Source organism: Strongylocentrotus purpuratus, unplaced genomic scaffold (assembly GCF_000002235.5).
Source record: "Strongylocentrotus purpuratus isolate Spur 01 unplaced genomic scaffold, Spur_5.0 spur5_scaffold_14, whole genome shotgun sequence".
Taxonomy (NCBI): Eukaryota; Metazoa; Echinodermata; class Echinoidea; order Camarodonta; family Strongylocentrotidae; genus Strongylocentrotus; species Strongylocentrotus purpuratus.
Genome location: NW_022145599.1, coordinates 11,476,440 through 11,497,919, shown reverse-complemented (window position 1 = coordinate 11,497,919; position 21,480 = coordinate 11,476,440). Strand labels below are relative to the sequence as shown.

General features: G+C 37.1%; 1 protein-coding gene across 16 annotated transcripts in view; it reads right to left on the bottom strand.

The window, feature by feature from the left end:
• LOC578619 (lethal(2) giant larvae protein homolog 2) overlaps positions 1–21,480 on the bottom strand; it is a 68,756-nt gene that overhangs the window by 32,823 nt on the left and 14,453 nt on the right. For 14 of the 16 annotated variants that reach the window (XM_030984184.1, XM_030984183.1, XM_030984173.1 and 11 more), the window contains exons 4-6: positions 6,512–6,593; positions 5,978–6,087; positions 4,912–5,055 (exon numbers count right to left, since the gene is read on the bottom strand). In XM_030984184.1, coding sequence (XP_030840044.1) covers positions 4,912–5,055; positions 5,978–6,087; positions 6,512–6,593 — 336 coding nt within the window. Of the gene's footprint in view, positions 1–782; positions 798–4,911; positions 5,056–5,977; positions 6,088–6,511; positions 6,594–21,480 lie in introns of all 16 variants that reach the window. The other 2 variants (XM_030984176.1, XM_030984177.1) reach the window with 2 other exon arrangements.

Sequence of the window (21,480 nt, the reverse complement as noted above, 5' to 3'; positions counted from 1 at the left end):
GTAAATTCTTTTGATGTGATCTGAATGCGTAGTTTCAATTAGTGATGAGCATAATATTATGAGCAAAAAGAATGCATGGTTTTGGTTTGTTTATAGGGGGGTTCTTATATCAGTTTTAAAATACCATGTTTGCTGTATTGATAGGCATTTGATATTAAGCACTGGTGAAAATGCTATTTTTTAAATAACAGAATCTTTTAAAATGTACACACAAAAAAGTAAACCGTACATTATTTACAGATGTCAGAAACTGAGCTCTGATAAACATTAGGGATGGTTTAGTAAAAATGTAAGTTTCAAAATAAGTCTGAAAATGTTTTAATGTAAAATAATGTAGATGCTATGAAATTAACTGTTGGAAAATATCCATCAATGTAGCTGAATCAAGAATGTGATGTAATCAATTCATGGTCTGTATTTTGCCAGAAACCAATATCATGATAAGGTTTAACAAAGCAGTTAAATGAACATAACCCTATTCACCCAGTAAGAATTCCTGGTATGCTGATAATATGTATGTATCGAGAGTGAGCGGAATGTTTTAATAACAATGTCATTATCAATAATCTGCTGGATGTTCAAATCTCTATGAAGCAACATAATGTTTTGAAAAAATGTTTCATGAAGAAATAAGCTGACAGCAATTCTCACAACACACTTAAGGACTGACTGCCCACTCTTTATTCAATACTTTTTTTTCCTTCTTCATTTTTGTTTTCATTCATGAGAAACTCAAAATCAAAACCATGCGATATGATGAGAAAGAATCAATTTTAACCTACACTGCAGGTCCGCTGCTAGAATGTAAACAGAGCAAGGAATCAGAGAGAGATATGTGTTGGTTAGTTAACATATCAGTGAAAGAATTTTTTTTTTAATAAAACAGCTTACACAGATATTTTAAGAAAAATCTTCTCCAATACAATGTAGGCGAAATATGCTTAAATGTCATTAGCAATGCACTCCCAACTTTCTGAATTTTAACATAAATGCAAGGCAGCTATTTTTAGATGAATTTCTGAAAATGGAATTTTAACGTAAATGCAGGGCAAATTTATTAATAACAAATAATTTTCAGTTATTATGGAATCGTTGTATCAATATAGCGAGATGGTGACAATATGCATAGTTTTTCCTGTTGACTTCATGAGAAGAAGATATTGACTAGAGTGGGGAAATTAAAAACATGGCAGAGGGAAATCACATGGGGCCACTGCATTCTCTCGTCATTATACTTCACCCATATTCAGAGGACCTTTTTCTTGATCATCCCCTTTAAACCCTTCCAAACTGTACTTCTATTGTGGAGAGTGAAACCCCAGTCACGTTGTACATTGATGACAATGACATCAGACCCATACCTTCCAACCTTTCACGGTAAAATGCAGGAATCTCTCATTATAATATTTGGAATGCAGTGTTCTTTGGTGTACTTTTTACAGTTTTCGGAAAGAGGTGGGAATCTAGATTTCGTTACGATAGCTTGCAGGCCAAAAGCTAGGCATCATGCCTCAAAAATAAGAATGGTTGGCAGTTCTGCAAAAATGACAGTACTCGCAATGGCCAAGAATCGTTTGGTCTCTCATGGAGTCAGTCTGGAAGTGTGACGGAGGTATGAGGGTAGTGACTATATAAACTATACATCGCATAATCATCTTTGACACGGATTGGAGTAACCCGGCCATCATACAGTTATCATCCGTGCAAATCATGATTGACAACAACGCCTGGATATGCATGGCATCTCATGATGATGATGATGATGGGATCAAAATATGATGAGGTAAGAACTTGATGGAATCAGAGCGTGGCATCGTGTCCTGTCAGTTTAGAATGAGTGATGTCTGAATAGACTGGCGTTCATGACAGTCAAAAAGTAAAATGTCAAATGATTCTCATTTGCTCTTAGTGGGAGTGTCTTACCTATGTACACAGCAATAGCATGCTATGCAATGGCTATATGCACTTTATGAATTTTACTCTTTTGTATTTGTTTTTCAATATAATACTTCTTTTTTTCTGAAGGAACTGTTTTATAAGCTATGAAAAATGTTACAAGGTCATATTCATCTAATACTAATATTGAAAGTCCTACAATTTTTCTTCTACATGTATCTATTCTTACTTCTGCTACTTTTTCTACTGCTACCGCTACCTTTACCTACAACATACATGTACAAATACTATTGTTTTCTTTGTTGCTGTTTATAATGCTAACATAATGCCACAATATCTATTCTATTAAGCTGAATTTCATTTTTTTATAATGATGTTTTTCATCAAAATATTTCATTTCAATAAAAATCCATGTTGTGTTTTCTTTCCTATACACTATATACATGTACATCTATTTTTAATGTTTTTTTAACTATCAAACTAATCCTTTTATAAAAATTGTTAAAACCGCAGCACCTAATAAGATCCAATGAAAGACATGAACATTAGCTCAAAGCATTTGTATGCTCTCATTCCTTAAACAAAATATTATACTGCAGTCTGATTCCATACAAATTGGCTAAACATTCTACATCCTTCAAACCATACTTCTATCACCTGTTCTATCATCATCATCATCATCATACTCTATCCTTTAATATTGATATGTGATGAGGGAGTTATTGTATAAAGATACGTCTTTGGAATGGAAGGTATTCACAGAATGTCTGTCTGGAATCCACGGTGTATGTACATGTAACAGCCTGTGGCCACTCAGACCCCATAATATTATGTCTGTTTCAGGTTTTAGATGTCATTACAAGAATGTCGGATAGCATATAAACAGTGTATTACCAGTGTCAGAAATCAGTTATAAAGTCAACTTACAATGCAGAACATAACACTTTGATAAGTTCAGGGTTTTTGGATAAACTACACGAGTATTCACCCCCCCCCCCCCCCCCCCCCCTCTCATGAATTAATATTTCCTTGAGAGTAAATTCAATATCTTACCTCTTGCATTTAGAAAAAAATCAACGACATGATTCTAGTGTTAATATCATATAGAGAATCATTCCCCACCCCCCTCTATTAATGCACTTGTGATGCTAAAATTAATTTCAAATACTGATTTTATAATTAAGTATCAGACTTCTCTATTAAATCCTCACTTACAGTAATTACAAATTAATTAAAACAGTTACAAATTGCAATTAGTATGGAAAGGCTGAACATCCCACTGCAAGTTATACTAAAGAGTATCATGGTTCCACATAAATCAGTATAATTTTCTTGAAGTAAAATTGAAATTAACCCAATGCTTGATGTTTTCCTTTAAAACTAAAAAAAACAGCCATTCCATCCCGTATTGATTTCTTACAGCATGGACTTGAAGACGGATAATTTGATTTTAGAATATGGATATGTCCTTGCCTGGGGATTAAGTGAGCAGATATTGATGATGAGCTGATTGGGGCAATACTAGATTCATGCTTAGATTCACAACCACTAACTCGCATCTCTACTTGGTTCTATTTAAAGAGAAGGTTGAGTTCTGGGAGTGGTGGAACGTTAATTTTTGAGATTTTTATTCTATTTATGTTAGATGTTGGTTGGGTATCATACATGTAGAAAAAATGTCCCCTGAAAAAGGATAGGTCTTCAAACACCCTCATAATTGAAATATGACAAGAAACAACCAAAGGTTGTAGACCAAACCTTTGTGTCACATGTTTGTGTGGTCCCATATACATAGTTCTGTGTACAGTGCATGTGACAGTTATATAAACGGTGCCAGTTTCGTATCAGTTGGATGATTCTAAAACCTCACAGTATTATGTACTACATGATTAACCTTTCAAAGTGCTTCCACACAGTTTCTTTCAGTGCAATTGCATGATCAGAACTCAAATTTATCTTTAAAGGTAATTGAGCTGTTCCTATCTTTTAACAAAATCTACACCAAATGAACTATCCCTGCTTTTTGCCCTCTTAATGGTTGACTGAGCCGAGGGCAGAGAAAGGCAGAATTAAGCAGAGATAGTCTCTCATTAACTCAAGATTCTGTTTTAAACATTTCTATAAGAAACACAGAGGAGGTGTCACTATTTGTTCTTCTACTGTGTGAAGGTACTTATTAACCGCATTAAAGAAGCCAAAATATCTGTTACGAAGGTTAAATCAGCTGCAGGTAGCAAGAACGTTTGCCTAGATTGCTGTTTGTCATGTGCATCTATGAAGATATTTATGATAATATGATTTCTATTTGTGAAAAGATGAGTGCCTTTTCTTGAAACTGGTGTAATTTTACAAAGGCTCAAGAAACCATAATTTAAGTCATATTGACAGCAGTGAAAAGGAGAGGTGACACAATTTATAAGTGCTCAAAGACGACTGTGTACGTATGGTTGCTTCATTGCTTTTTTTATTTTTTTAATTTTTATTTGAAGGAAAAAGAAACTGCAAAGGTGCAATCAAATTTGTTGAATCACAGAATTAATTGAACAAAATTGGTGATGTGAGTGACATAGGAATTATGAAAGGTCGACTTTAAAAAAAATGTGTGCTGGCACTGCAAAATATTTTGTGAAAAAGAATCCATGTTACCTATTATTATTATTATTTTTTCTTTTTATTTAGGTCTATTTATTTATTTATTTTGTCTTTCAACATTATTTTCTTCACTTTCTACCTTAAAATAGCCTCATTCAATGCAGCCTATTTTATCCAAACTGAATAAAACTGCAAAACCTGAAAATTTTGCAAAATGAAACTGCACAGCAAAAATTCAGTTATGTGTCAATTGTGATTTGATAATTTCATGGCATGACACTTTTGCAAATCTGAACCACTCGCAAAATTTGTGAACATTTCGTGCACACAAAAGTGTCTGGTTTCACAATAGGTCCTACACAGAGAGGTTGGTTAGATTAGGAAGGAAGGCAATAAACACTGGAATGAAAGATCAAGACTCACTTCTGCATGACGACATCTTGGTATACGATGTGGTCTTCAAGGTCAAAGGACTCTACGTCCAGGAGATAGATGTTACCGCCCTCTGTGCCCAGGTAGAGACGGGAGGCGTCCGACGACAGGCAACAGACGGAGATCTTCTTCAAGCTAGATTGACGGAAATAAGAGCATTTACATAGAAGATGGTTTGTATGAGTGTCTAGGTCCCTAAATTATTTGGAAGTAACACCCTCTGAAACTTTTGAACTCTTTCAATCCCCCTCTCCCTCTCCCTCCCCTCCCCCACCCCCTCTCTCTCTCTCTCTCTCTCTCTCTCTCTTTCTCTCTCTTCCTTCCCCTCTCTATCCCCCCGTTCGTTCTCTCTACCATTGTTACTCTATCATACCCACTGTCCCTTATCCAAAAAGTTTTTTATTTCATCCATTGTGAAGCCTTCATCTCCTTTATTCATCCTATCTTTCTCCGTCCCACCCCAATACCTCATCTAAAACTTCTGCACCTCTGTTGTCATCCAAATCCCACCCTCCTATTTCTTCATCAAATCCTCTCCATTTTTCCATCTTTATATCTTCATCCCTTTCTCTTCCTCCCTATCGCTTTCTTTTCCTCCAAACTCACCAACCTCGACCAGGAAGTTCTTGACTTCGTTTATGACGGAGCCTTTATCTTTATCGTCCAACTCCTCTTTCTACTTCCCCTCCCAATACTACCCTTCGTTCGTTCGTGTCTCCTTAGATCAAGATTACTGTAATCTTGATTTTCGGAGTAGTTGCTACAACCGGCCGTGTCAGACACGTTGCCCCGGGGTGCGAGATAGGACTCTTGTAGCGTGCCCCCATTTAAAACAATTATACAGTTACAGTTAACAATACATTTAATTAATAGTACCCTATATAACTCTATGTCTGTCTCTCCCTTCCTCTCTCCTTCCTTCCCTCCTCCTTTTCCTCCCTCTTCCTTCCCTCCCTCCTCTTTCTCCTCCCTCCTTCTCCTTCTCCTCCCTCCTCCTTCTTCTCCTCCCCCTCCTTCCCCCTCCCTCGCCTCCCTCCTCCTTCTCCTCCATACTCACCGTCCCTCGATCATGAAGTTTTTGACCTCCTCCATGGTGGATCCTCCATCTTTCAGGTTGATCTCCCACAAGTGAAGACTGTTGTCATCCAGCAAGCTGATGATGCGTCCCTGTATCACAAACATTCAAAGAATTGTTAGAAACATCAAATCAATATGAAAATCATCTTCAAAGTCTAACAAACCATCTACTTTGTCGTAACAAAAAGTATGTAGCAAAAGAATAGTAAAATGCACATCAATCCATCAGAAGAGAAAAGAATGGCCCATACAATAGCTGCCTGGGAACTAAAGTTAAAGAAATGTTAGTTGCTAGAGTCAAAAGTTTCTGTTAGAAATTTAGCAGAATTTAACATTGGATTTGTTCAGAGCAAAAAAGGGGTGTTGACTCTTGATTCAAGTATAATATCCTTCTGGGTCCAAACAGATGATCCAACGCTGTTGAATTCACCATCATTTACATTTCACAAAAGTATGTTGTCACAAAAGCTTCCTTTTTTGTTGTTGCGAGTAATAAGAAGGGGACAGAACTTACCTGAGCTGGCAAGAAGAAGAGCTTGGAGACAGAGAAGTCTCCAGAGTGGATACCCATGAACTCCACACCAGGGGCTCCATATCTGTGATCAACGGCTGGTCAAGGAATCTTAAAGGTACGTATCAACATTGATAGAATCATAATCTGTACATCTATTATTTGATCATATCTGTAACACTTGGGAACTATACATTATGTAGGCCTTGCCAAAATTGAATTTATGAAATATAGAGACTGAAATGGTATTTACTGCCCAACTAGACAAGTGAGATTGTACATCGATAGCCAATCTGCAAGAGCTGTCGCAGGCAATCAAGCTTACAGCACTGATATGAAAGGACCATCGCTGATTCATAGTAAATTCAATTTGGTTGTTATTTTTTTTGTTTTGGGTGAAGTATATTATCATTCTATCAAATGTCTAGATTTAATTATGATCAAAGTCATTACCTGTCCATCACCTATTTGCTACACCAAGATTAAAGAGAAATATCAAAATATGAAATTTACTACAAGAGTTCCAAACTCACAATTCTCCTAAATGGAGACACAACATCAACCACCCAAACCACTACACCACTACTCACAGACACTCATATCAAACAGGCTTTGACAAACATATTCATACTTGATTTTCAGAGATATAAATCAATCTTACTCAATTATGATTGATGTATAGATTACTTGAAAGACTAGACTACAATGTCAATCTGACCTCATATGTTTGCCCGACAATCTTTATCGACTCTTATAGTCTACAACATAGTATCTTGATGTATGCAAGGTTGAGACAAACCAAACAATTGTGGCATTCACAGGAAGAAAAAGAAAATATGCCCAAATTTGCAAATTTTGCAGCCCTTGGCTAAGCCAACAACCCACTCATCAAACAAAATAGAAGCAGTACAGTGTAATTATATATCCCCAAAAAAGTTAGAGAGATAGAGAAACAAGTTCCATTCTGAGTATTTGAAAAATATATAAATTGGGCTATACTTCATGTATGTTCTGAAATTTTGTGCATTACAATTTATGATAAAAATATGGTTTGATGATGATGTTTTGTTTGTTTTTGTAATTTGCAGTACAGTTTGTAGATAATTCCACAGTTTGAGGGCAAATAGATATTTGTTGATTGTCTTAAACATGTACAGGATTCATTGTAGGTAAACCCCACAACTACCATACTATACCCAGTGGGGTGATTCAAGAATCAAAATGCTCATCCTTTCCTTCAATACCTTACCTGGAGAAGAAGAAGAAGAACAGATATGCTACAAGGGGCTATGTACTTGTAATATTGAGTAACCGGATATCATTAATGCTTCTATAACAAGTTAGTTGCTGGTAGAACGCTGTGCACTTGATCTCATTCAAGGTCACCTGATGCTATGCTTAGGAAATGTGGTATCAGGGGAACATGGAAGTGTATCCGATAACAAACAGAATTTGTATTGATAGGATGCAGGCAGCCACTCTCCCTTTTTGATAACGTGAGAAAACTCAGGAATTTTGGACTTGGAGTGAACTTTCAGTTATTATAATGAGTAGTACATACATGTAAATGTGCATTTTAAATCCCCTCACAATCACACACAATTTGATCCAGAAAAATTCATGATAAATAAGATAAGAATAATTCATTTATAATACATGTATGTCCATATATTTGCCTTTTCCAGACTTACAGAAAGTGGATAACAGAAATTAAAAAGCAAAGAATGAGAAAAAATACGAAGTATTATCTAAACCTACAAAGAAATTCAAATAGACTGTTCAATTAAAATGATCATAGCTCTTTATGTATTATTACCCTGGTCATTGGATTCAATCAGAAGCATATTGCTACTATACCATGACATTCTATAAAGGGTATCCATTTATATTCCTGGGTGAAGAGAAGCAAGATAGATGAAATGTCTTGCTACATGTATAGGACAAAAAGTGACAAGCCTGGTATTGAACCCATGACCTTTTCATCTCCAGTCACATGATTAAACCACTTAACCACGAGACCTTGGTCATCTCCTACAATACCTATCTCTTGTAGAATGAAGTACTCCCTCCAATCATATAGCATAATATTTACTATATTTACTTATATATATATAAATATATTACAAAAATTCCTCAAACAAAGAGCAGTAGAAAATCGTTATATCAAGCGCTAAAATAGACTGAACTCTCCTTCACACCCACCCAATCAACTTCTCTTATTCGCGATGATAACCCATGCAGGCATCACCCGGGCAAGGCCTTGACCCTCAATGATCTAAACCCATCGCTTCTGATGCGGCAAATGAAAATTAGCCTCTCTTGTTCTCCTCTAAGGGCGCGTTCATGCTTGATTTTGACGGCCAGAATCAGGCATCTGTTACGCGTTTAGTTTAAAACACGCTTGCGTTCATGCTCACTTTTGTAGAATCACCGAAAAACGGCGATCACGATCGCCGATCGTAAACTCACAAAAAGATGCGTTTACAATTTGTAAACGCGTTTAAATGGGGTCAACGCACTGACCTCTAGTGGGTCTACGTAGCATGTACAGTGAAGGTTTGCGAATCCAGCTGGAAGACCAATTAAGGCCACACACTGAGAATTGCCTGGGGGAGCCAGAGAAGTAAGCATGAACAGTGCATCGTGGAACTGCGATCACGATGAGCGTTTACGATGAGCGTTTCAGATCGCTCATTCTGCCTTCAAAATTTAAGCATGAACGCAGCCTAACTTCACCTATTGTGAGGTAAACACTCATCCCAGACAGACTGATTGCTTGATCATACAGTGGCCGTCTCCATGACCTTTCAGTGATGTGGGTCTCGCTGTGGTAGGACATGGTTGGCATCCATTTTCAGAATCTATAGTGTCGGCATCAAAATTATTTCAACTAACATGATAATATCTAGATTTTCAAATTAACTGTGTTAAAAATCACGGACTTCATCTCTACATGTAAGTCTTAGAGGCAAGTGACAGAAATTTGGCCATCAGATTCATTCACACATTTAATGTGAACACCATCTCCTCTCCTTTATATTCCTGTTTGTTCATGTCTCACACCTTTTTTCCATGAGGGCATATGGCTACTTTGATCACAAAAGCTTCCTAAATAAAATAAAAATTCCCCTTTTAAAAAGAGCAGAAGTCTTGCCAAAGAAGGTTAGTGCCATGTAAAAAGACATTTTTTACAACTCCATATGGCATAATCATAATCAACATCATCATCATCATGAATATCATAATTTTCATCATCACCATCATCATCATCATACTCAACAACATCTTTGTCGTCCTCCTTTTATTCATCATTATCAGCCACATCACCAACAATGTTATCAACATCATTACAACAGGTCGAGTCACATAACCTCAACTCTAATTTGCTGCTAAAGAGAAGCTTTAACCAGACAACACCAGGGAGTTTGGAAAACAATGAACGCAATACGCATAATATCTAATTAACATGGGCGTGACCAATGTCGAGATGGTGACATAAACAGAATACGCATAATATCTAATTTGCATGGGTGTGCCCAATGACGAGATGGTGACATGAACGCAATACGCATAATATCTAATTTACATGGGCGTGCCCAATAACGAGATGGTGACATGCATCTTTAACCCCGACCAATTCAAGCTTATTTCTCTCCAAAAAAAATGTTCTGTAGCATACTGTTTGCACACTCATACGCAGACATTCAGAATCACCCCTTACGATTAGGTTGAAGCATGTTGCCATGGATACCAGAGTGTAAACACAAGCGAGAGGACATAATGTTTACTTTCTAGGCAACGATCATCAGACGTTGCTAACATAAGAGCATGTACATGTATGTACAGTAAACATGGGCACTTCATTGGTATTCTTCGTTTGGAAAACATTCCACGCGTTTGGTTGAAACGTCTGAGGCATGAAACATTCATGTCACTGAATAATTAATAAGCTTGTTTGCTGTAGATGCAATATTGGTATTGCTCCATAAAACCTCATTAGTGGTACAAGATCACACATGATACATGCGAGTCATAAATGAGGGAATCAGAAGGCATTCTTTGTCTTATTTTAACTATATTTTATTCCAGGTAAAATGACCACAGTTGATTATGAGCAAAAAATATTGACATTAGTAGGTCAGACAGCGTAAAACAAAATATATAATGTATGACAGGAACAAATAGTCTGGCAACCTGGCAATACTATATCAAGGTCCCTATTTCCTTGTTATTTCCAATTTTATTTCCTGCAAATATTGCACATCTCAATTACACTTATGTTCTGATTTCTACCAATTGAAAATTGTAGATTACACAAACATTGTGTATGTTTATTTCATTCTGCAAACTCATTGAGTGGATAAGTATCTCGAAAGGAAAAACATATACAACAAAACTGCTTAAAAGGGAAGCTCTTGGCTTGAAGTGCTTCCAAGTACCAACATTAACAAGACTCCAGCCAATATGCATTTTACTGCAGACAGAGAGATAAAGATGCTTAATATTATGATGTAAATACGCATAATCAAACACCCCATGCAGAAACAGCCTTTTATAGGACCATATGGCAAGGCCGTTCCTTCTCATGGTTATTAGTTAGTGTGAATAACGCAGGTAGATGAGAGTAATATAACTTGTCAATTTAACATAATTAACATTATTTTCCAGGTGTTAAAAAACGCATAATTCATGTGTTTTTCTTTGTAATAAGTATAAGTATTTGTGTTTTATGTAATTGTTATTCAATCAATAAATGATGGGGGGGGGGAGAAGAAAAATGGAAGACAAAAACTTGTATATTGTAATGTTGAGCTTGAAAAAAATTGTAGACAATTGTTTGATTTTGACTACATTTAAAAACATAATTTTAGGGCTTCATCTTTCAATTCAGCACCATCATGCAAACTGCTGATAACAAAGTGATTTGTGGAGCTAGATCATTGGATTGTAAAATTGAGATGTCTACATTGAAGTTTTTCGTACAATTACAATTACTTAGGAATATCATACTATCATTGTTTTCATGTGTTACTTGCTTCCCTCCCCCTTCCTAATATCTCTCTCTCTCTCCCTCCCTTTCCCTCCCTCCCTCCCTCTCTCTGTCTATCTCTCTCTGTCTGTCTCTCTGTCCGTCTCTGTCTGTCTGTCTCTCTCTCCCTCCCTCCCTCCCTCCCTCCCTCCCTCCCTCCCTCCCTCCCTCCCTCCCTCCCTCCCTCCCTCCCTCCCTCCCTCCCTCCCCCCTCTCCTCCCCCTCTCCTCCCTCCCTCTCTCTGCTTTCCCCCTCCCTCAACCCCTTCCTACATGTCGCTCTGTTTGGGCAAGGATTAGATGATACATCCATAGTTTTTGCTAGACACACCCCAAGAGTACATCGAGCTGAAAGAAGAGCCATTGACTTTGACCTTTCTTGACCTAGATATTGTTTCAAGGGTGAGCCAGACACATCAGCTGGCTTGTAAGCAAACATGGATCAAACAGAGGTCTCCCATGCCCCTTTCACACTGGGCAATTTTCAAAGGGTTCATGTGGGTGCAAATGGACCCTCTCGATCAAGCCCCCTTTCAGACCAGATAATTTTACAGGTTCACTTGAGTGCACCTGTCATTTTTTTATTCTAAGATCAGCTGCCTATGTCTCTCAATGAAATGTTCATCAAAACATAGATGGAATTCTACTGGACAGTAAATTGAATAATAATGATAATAAAAACGGTGCTTATAAAGCGCTTACCACCGAAGCGCTTCAAATTTCATATTTCAAGCTTCAAAGACCAAAATTCACCAATTAGAGATTGAGCATGAATGGCTTTCATTGCCTTTTGGTCTGAAAGAAAATAATCGGGATCAATCATATATGTTTCCAGTTGAAGCAATTGGAATTTTTACAGGTGCCAAAAGGAAAAGCTGGTATGAAAGGGCAAATGGCACTATGAACATGACACACAAAGAAAGCGGACAAAATATACAGTTCCTCAGGTAGACAAAGGAACATCCCTTCACTGCTATTATGTAAAAAGGTGAATATGCATGTGACACCTGTTCTACACATTTGTACATAATAGCAGTGAAGGGATGTTCCTTTGTCTACCTGAGGAACTGTATATTTTGTCCGCTTTCTTTGTCAGTCATGTTCATAGTGTGGGTATCATTTTTTCTTCTTCACATTTTCCTGGTCTAAACATAGTATCTTTGCATTATGGGCCCTGTCCATATAACTCTAAGTGCAGTTGTGAACAGACAGAGGTGCGGTGGCAAGTCCTCACAACAGAATTCAGACTTTACTAGACACATCAGCATGCTTGTAAGCAAACAAGGACCAAATGTAGACTCTCAGGTTTCCTAATATTGGTCTCAGAGCCCGTTCACAACAGTGAGGTAGCCCGTTAAATTGCTCTATTTCAGCGGTGTGAATGATCTGGTGTGCCATGGGAATGCAAGCATTGAGCCAGTTCAGACTCAAAATATGAGCTGGCTTATAGATCAAACAGGCTTTTTCAGGTTTCCTCTAGATAAACTTCAGCCTTGCAGTCTCTATCGCTCTCATCTCTTTCACAAAACACAGAACATATTGTCTAGCAAAAATAGTATAAATTCTGGTCACATCAATAGCGCAAATGCATTAATAAACTGGAAGTTGTCATGACCGTAAAGCCGGACCTTATTCAGTTTCAGTTCTTGGCTCTATAGACCTTGGCCACTCACATCAATACAAATGGGGTTTAAAAAAGCTATTAAAAGTGCAATGTCACTGCAACAATGTGGCATTGTAACATTTGTAAGGAAGAGCCTTCTAAAAAATTGAAATCCCAGAGCTTTTTGTCAATATATGAAGATGATAAATAATGACCCTATAGGCATAGCTCAAACTACAATTTGGGGAGACGACATTTGTGGCATTGTAACTTTTTAGGAAGTGCCTTCTAAAAAATTGAAAAGCCCAGAGCTTTTTGTCCATATATGAAGATGATAAATAATAATGCTAAAGGCATAGCTCAAACTACAATTTGGGGAGACGACATTTGTATACATGTAAGTGCTATTACGGTGGATTGACTGAATTCAAGCATTAGTCATCCTATTTGTTCATGTTCCCGCCAAAATGCATAAGATCAAGGGTTGTCTTTTGCACACTGCATCCTTTATTGTGCGTTGATATGATAAGCTGTTCAAACATTATTATAGTGTGCACTTTAACATCTGTTTGTTTGGTTACCACCAGTACTATTCATGACGGAACAGTTGAAAGACAATCTTCATGAATATGGACTCGATGAAATGTCAATAAAAATTTAATCTTTCCGCCATAAATGCAGAATATGATAATACAGCAGGATTAAAGCAACTACGTGTTACCTATTCCCAATACTAATATTTCATATTTTCACAAATCAAAAGGTAAGACCTGATCTTTATCATACCATTTGAATTTAATCTTCTTGAATAACTATGATGATGAGGATGAGGATGAAGATGATGGTGATAAAGATGATGAAGAAGATGATAATGACGATGATGATGATGGTGATGATAATGATGATGATGGTGATGATGATGTGTGATGATGATGATGATGATGATGATGATGATGATGGTGATGGTGATGGTGATGGTGATGGTAATGATGATGATGATGATGGATTCCTGCATCGCACCTGTATTTGCCTCTCTTGGTGCTAATGGCGCTTGCTCTTAAATTATACCGACGTACAGCAAAGTTATCAACTGCTGTGTCTAATGACTAAAGCTCTCTCTTCCTATTCAGATTGTGCTTGGTACAACTATGATCCACAGTACAACCTACCCCATTCTTACATAGAATTTTGTGCAACAGGTTGCATGGTTGTTGTACAGTCAAGACATAAGTCACATGTAGTCTACTACAACACACCATCTTCTACCTATGGGTCATTACATCAATTTGATTCCAGATCAATACCAAAGATATACAAGTATTATAATATACCCTCCTCCTCCCCCCCCCCCCCCCCCAAGTTTGAAATATATTTACAAGCCTATTTAAAAGATCATCTAGTCTGACCATCCAGACACACTTCAATCTTTATTGAAGTGCCAGTAGTAGTGTCAAGAGAGGGTCTGGAGGTAGAGACTAAGTAATCATTTGCGATCAATGAAGACGTAGGATGAGTCATCAAGTAGACCATTCATGTTCATGAAGACAACACATGGCTGGTCCCTGGATGGGCGTGTCACCAGCTAAGATAACATGATGAGGTCTTTAATACAAATACAGACTCCATTGTCAAGGATGCTAGCTGAAATCATGTATATTTCTATGCGTTGTACAGCTCTACGGAGACCCAAAAGCTTCATGTTGAGTTATGTTGGCTCCAGGATGGAGAGGCCATGTGATCCAAGGGCGCCACAAAAAATTATTTTGTCTTGAATTCTGAGCGTTCCACATCACATGCTTTCTGGTAATAACAGAAACTACAATGTAAAGGTTGGTGTTTTGGTAGCTCATTTTATAGCTACATCTACATGTACATGTACATCACACTGAAGCAACAAACATGAGGTGATAAATGTAATTATAAAGAGAAAGTTTAAATGGGAAAGAGGTCTATAGTAATACATGGATGATCCAATGTCACTTTTTCCACATTATGAAGCAGAATCAAATAAAAGTGCAACAAACTTTGGAAAATTATACTTTTTTTTATATGATTGGATATAATAACCCAAAGTAGGAGGGTACAGAGAACAATTTTTTTAAAGTAACCTTATTCTTTAAATTGTACTACATTACATAGCACAAGCGCATATCATTATCCGATTGCATCTACATATTGTAGTGGAAAATTGTGTTACAATGGCTTTATTTCTTTGTTATCCCATTTTCTCTTTCCTCAGCTGCGATCACCCTGACAGCTCGGGCTCGAGTTCCCTCCATCTTTCCCACCACCGTCCAAAATACCTACCCCGACTCTTTCACCCCTTGACCCACTTTCCCCTCCATCAATGATAATACAGCTTACAGACAGAGGGGGTTATTAAAGCGCTTTCCCCCATTCTGATGCAAGATTGGGGTCCCATTCAAATACAGTTTCAAACAGTCCTTCACACAGACGCTAAAATAAGATGGAGTAGTAGAGGTGTAATGGCAAGAAAACAAGTCGAGGTTTCTCTTAGACTACCTCATCTTACACCTTTTTATCAACAACATTTTGATTCTCTAAGGCTGCGTTCATGCTTAAATTTTGAAGGCAGAATGAGCGATCTGAAACGCTCATCGTAAACGCTCATCGTGATCGCAGTTCCACGATGCACTGTTCATGCTTACTTCTCTGGCTCCCCCAGGCAATTCTCAGTGTGTGGCCTTAATTGGTCTTCCAGCTGGATTCGCAAACCTTCACTGTGCATGCTACGTAGGCCCACTAGAGGTCAGTGCGTTGACCCCATTTAAACACGTTTACAAATTGTAAACGCATCTTTTTGTGAGTTTACGATCGGCGAATCGTGATCGCCGTTTTTCGGTGATTCTACAAAAGTGAGCTAAGACGCAACCGTGTTTTAAACTAAACGCGTAACAGATGCCTGATTCTGGCCGTCAAAATCAAGCATGAACGCGCCCTTAGAGCAACAGATTCAGACGATTACATAATTGAAGTTTTTAAACCTAAAAGATTTGAAGATTTGTCCTTGGCGTTTTTTTAAAATCTTTTAAATTGATGCTTAATTTTTTCTTCAATGAAATAGAAAGTAAATGTACAATACATGTAAATACAATGTTTGTTATTTGTTGACTTGTGCAACATTGCACAAATAATATAACACTCATATGAGTATCATTTCTGTTTTTTCTCAGCTGATGATGGTGGTTATGGTGGGGGTGGCGGTATTGCCACCATGGAACAATAAGCTTTTGATTTGTGCATGACTAAGTAAACTATTTTCAATAAACAATTACAATGGTGATGTACATGTATTATTATTGACTTGCATACATGTATTAGTCATCCTAAATTATATACCTCACTTAAGAAATCCAGCCATCTGATTGGTCGAATTGCATTCATAAACTTCAACTGTTCCTGTAAAATTCTCGGTAACCATGCATAAAACATTTCAATATTTTTAATAACCATGGTTATTAAAAACAGTTGGTCAGCCTCCATGGTTACCCCATAGGTTTACATGTTAAAAAATGGTTTGAGCGATGGAGGATGCCGTATGTGTGCGAAGGATTGGTCGGTAATTTCAATACAATTGAATCTTGATCGATCTTACCGACAATTTTATCTTGCATTGTTGACATGAAGACGAAAATAAACTTCCAAAAACAAAAAAACAACATCTGCCGATAGATCTTGATCTAAGTTCGTGCCAATATGCATTGCAAAAGTAAAAGAAGAGTCCGTATATGGAGCTTTTGCGAAGCATTCATCACATGCGAAGCCGGTTTCAATCCATTTTAATGTATATATTGGAGAAAACTGCCAAGCATGTTAACGGCGGGCCATAGCCGAGTGGTCTAAGCGTTGGTTTTCGGTACACCTCTTGTTGTACGCAAGGGTTCGAATCCCGTCTTCGACAAAATGATAAATATTTTTAATTTTTCATTTTTTAGTCTATTTTTTTTCGGCATATAAAAGTATTAATGACTGCTTTAATATTCGAGAAATAGTTGTTTTCATACGCTCTCGGGAAGGTTACAATTGTGCCTCTCAAAGCAGTCATTAATACTATACTATTGCTCAACCTAATCAATTTCTACTAGTACTTCACTGCCTTTAAAAGTACATATTCTATAAACAGGTACTTTAGCACTATAACGAAACTATAAAATGGAAGTAAATACATTTAAGTATATGTACATTGCTGAATCAGGGAATTCACAAATACATGTGAATATCATTGACGTAGAGTTGTACATTTAAACATACAATGTACATGTATTTATATCTCCTTGATTTTATCTATTTCTTTTTTATCGGGGGAATAAATTGTGCAACTGAGCACAATAAGAGGTTCATGTACCAATAGATAATTGTTGATCAAACCAGCAGTCCCTGTAACTGTAAGGGAAGTCCCAAATAGACCAACCAAATTGGTTAGCTCCAAATCAGTCTAAAATAATATAATCCATTATAGACATTTTTGTTAATAGTGTGGATCCAATTCAGTACGATTTTGACACCCCTCAGTGAGTTTTTTTTTTATCTTTAGAATCCTTTATTGTTTGAGTAACAGGCCTACAATAAATAAGTGTAATAAATGTATCCTAGCTCATTTTGCTAACAGGAAAGAACTAATTATACCAGCCAACTCAATTATAAATATTCCTCTCAATTTGCACTGATAGGGGAAACAAATCATCCAGCCTGCAATCAGGCTAATTGACGTTGCTAAGAATTTGACAAGCGTCAAACGTGCGAGCGGCCATGCGACCATGTTAGGCTGCGTTCATGCTTAAATTTTGAAGGCAGAATGAGCGATCTGAAACGCTCATCGTAAACGCTCATCGTGATCGCAGTTCCACGATGTAGTGTTCATGCTTACTTCTCTGGCTCCCCAGGCAATTCTCCGTGTGTGGCCTTAATTGGTCTTCCAGCTGGATTCGCAAACCTTCACTGTGCATGCTACATAGACCCACTAGAGGTCAGTGCGTTGACCCCATTTAAACGCGTTTACAAATTGTAAACGCATCTTTTTGTGAGTTTACGATCGGCGATCGTGATCGCCGTTTTTCGGTGATTCTACAAAAATGAGCATGAACGCAAGCGTGTTTTGAACTAAACGCGTAACAGATGCCTGATTCTGGCCGTCAAAATCAAGCATGAACGTGCCCTTAGTTCAACATCCTCCACGAGTCCAACGGGAACCCATCTCCTTGAAATCCATGCATAAATATTCCATGAGATTGGCCCGGCTTGTCGGCCGTTAGCCCTTTAACGGTGACTCACAGGTTGGTGAATATCGTCTTACGCATAGTAAGCCAGCCATCTGATAGCCTAGATTTCTCTTGAAAATAAATCTACAGGTATTTCACCAACAACAAGGCGCGGTAGATCATATTTCTATCAAATAGACTGTTTTTCTCTCCTGCGACATACAGCTATCTTCTACCCTTGATCTAAATCAAATTTCAACCAATAAATTGTACATCATACTGTGGCAATGTGTAACAACTTTTACTGTACTGTACATCATGTACAGGTACGATGTAGGCCTACATTATATGTACAAAATGGTAGGTGTGCAAAATGTGAAATAATGTTACAGACACATGTGTAAAATGAATTTGAAAAGGTGTATTCTCTTTTTTAATAATCCAACTACTATTGTTAAACTTACAAATTTATATGTTAATTTACAAAATTACTTGTATTGCTGTTGTAAATGTCACCAATCCCATCATTACTTTTTAGTCTTATTTGATTCCAAATCCAGACCTCATAATGTAATTGAGAGGCATCATCAATAAAAAGCTAATCAAGAAGCATCTTTCATATGTTTCACTACACACTCACATTCACGGAAGTATACCTTTCTGTTAATTTTTCTGTCTGTATGCCTAAATACAAGAAATAAGGTAAAATGAAACAAAAACTCAAGCATGATTAATTCACTGACTCATTTACATGTATCCAGTTGTATACAGAGCTGTGAGTCAGACACTCTTCTACTACTACTACTAGTCCTACACTCTCAAATGCATGAATGTTTCATGAACCCAATTTCCATTTAATGCCAATGGGCTGTACAAACTAGAGGAAATTTACATGAAACTTGTATGAAGAAAAGTTGTATAAAAAATCGTCATACAATGAGCGTACGGAACAGATACATGTAACAACATAATATAATAAACAAACTTCATATTAAAAAAAAATTGTTATGAAGTGGTCAGTTGGCATGATATCTGGTTAAGTGCACTTTCATGATAAGCCCTGTCTAGCTAAATACTTGTTTGATACACTGTCTGACTAGAACGGAACCCTGACTATTCATCAAGTTTTTGTTCAAAACAATACTCAAGCATGTGTTTCAAATGCGTTTCAAATTATGAATACGATGCCCATGTAGTCATACAATGAATTCTGGTAGTATGAACTGGGGGTAGGAAACTATGAGGGAGATTAGTAGCCTGAAGCTCATCTCCCTTCCCTTCTTCACACCTTTGCCACCTGCCTGGCGCTGCCCGGCATGGAATCGAGCGTTGAATCGGCGCTGAATCCCACCCCAATTTGTGTCTCGGTGGGAGGAGTAGCTAGGCCAGAAAATATGTCACCTCATTGTTTAAAGGTAGCAACATTGACAAGTAGAGCAAACGTCGCAATGTAAATGAGATAAGATGTTTCTCTCGATGATATGGAAGATAGCAAACTTTGGCTATTTTTTTTTCTCGAGTATCAAGGGGGAAAAATGTAGAAGCAAATTTTGCCACGTTTTCCGAATATTTGCTCCGTAATTTACACCTCCAACAAGAGCCATAAAGACGTAACTCAAAGTAAAAGTACTGTACATACGTGTATGGGCTAGCATCCCATCTGGCTCTCAACAGACAATGAGTGATGTTGCTACATTGCCATTGTACAACTTTTAGACACCGTTATTTTCTACAGCTTCTTATAGTATGATCAGAGCCAGGAGGATGTAAAACTCTGTTATTATTAATGTTAAAATACATTATACACCCTTCAGTCCTTCACACTACAAATAAATGGGCCTATACAGTACATGTTTCTAAGAATGTTGTTATTGTCAATCAGTCAATTTTGACCAACCCTTTTTTTCATTATATATTTTTTTAAAAGATATAACTGGCACCGTCCTGACAAACCGTGTTTTGTACGAAGGTCATTAAAGTCATTTGTTTTAAAGTAGAAATGGGAGTGTCTGAAGTATGGACACTAGTGAGACAAATGATAAGGCATCACAGGATATGTCTGAAGCAGTAAGACTACACTTGAGAGGGTTATCCCAGTCCTTGACTCTGTACATTAGAACAAGTAGCTCTGGAATGCCAGGAATGTGGACCAAAACCCAAAACAGTGAAGAGAATGACATCACCAATAACCTCTACAACAATGGAGGAAACTCCTTTATTAGTATGCATGTACATGCGTAACATGCGGAGTGGAATGGATTTGAACGTACATGTAAATTCTGCTAATTTTGTTGTCACATTCTTATTTGGTAAGACTGTCATGAAAATGACTAGCATACACTGTACATGTACATGTACATTATACATGTACAAATGTATGTTTAATTCATCTATCAACAGATATTGTTAAAATGAATCACAGTACTTGTAAGTAGTGCTGTAATATCACGGATATCTCCAATTCCGTTTAACCGCCAGTCAAAACCGGACGGTTTTCGGTTAAACGAATAAAAAATTAAATTAAAAAAAAAAAAAAAAAAAAAAACGATTTTTTTTTTTTTTTTTTTTTTTTTTTTTTTTTTTTTTTTTTTTTTTTTTTTTTTTTTTTTTTTTTTTTTTTTGACCGACTCTGTCGGCAGCAAGCCAGGACTTTCATTTAACTGCGAGGTGCATTTGAAGGCGCTGATTTGTAACAATGTCGTTTTTAGAAGAATGTGTAAGATCATTAATGTAAATAAAAAAACAGTAGAGGACCTAGGATAGAACCTTGTGGTACGCCATGTGTAAAAGTTGGATGAATTTGTATTATAAAGTACATATTGAAGATGACAGACAAATTGGAGTGTTGTTTTAGTTTCGGAGTGGTGAGTCAAAAAACAAAAAACAGATTACTGAGCTGGGAGACATTGCCAGGTGGAGGGGCATAAATCGAAACTTAAAAAAAAAAAAAAAAAAAAAAAAAAAACGATTTTTTTTTTTTTTTTTTTTTTTTTTTTTTTTTTTCGTTTAACCGAAACCGTCCAATTGAAAACGGAATCCGCCATCGGCGGTCGGATACCGGACGGTTAAACGTTTGGTTACAGCACTACTTGTAAGTATTAAATTCAATATTATGAAGGTCA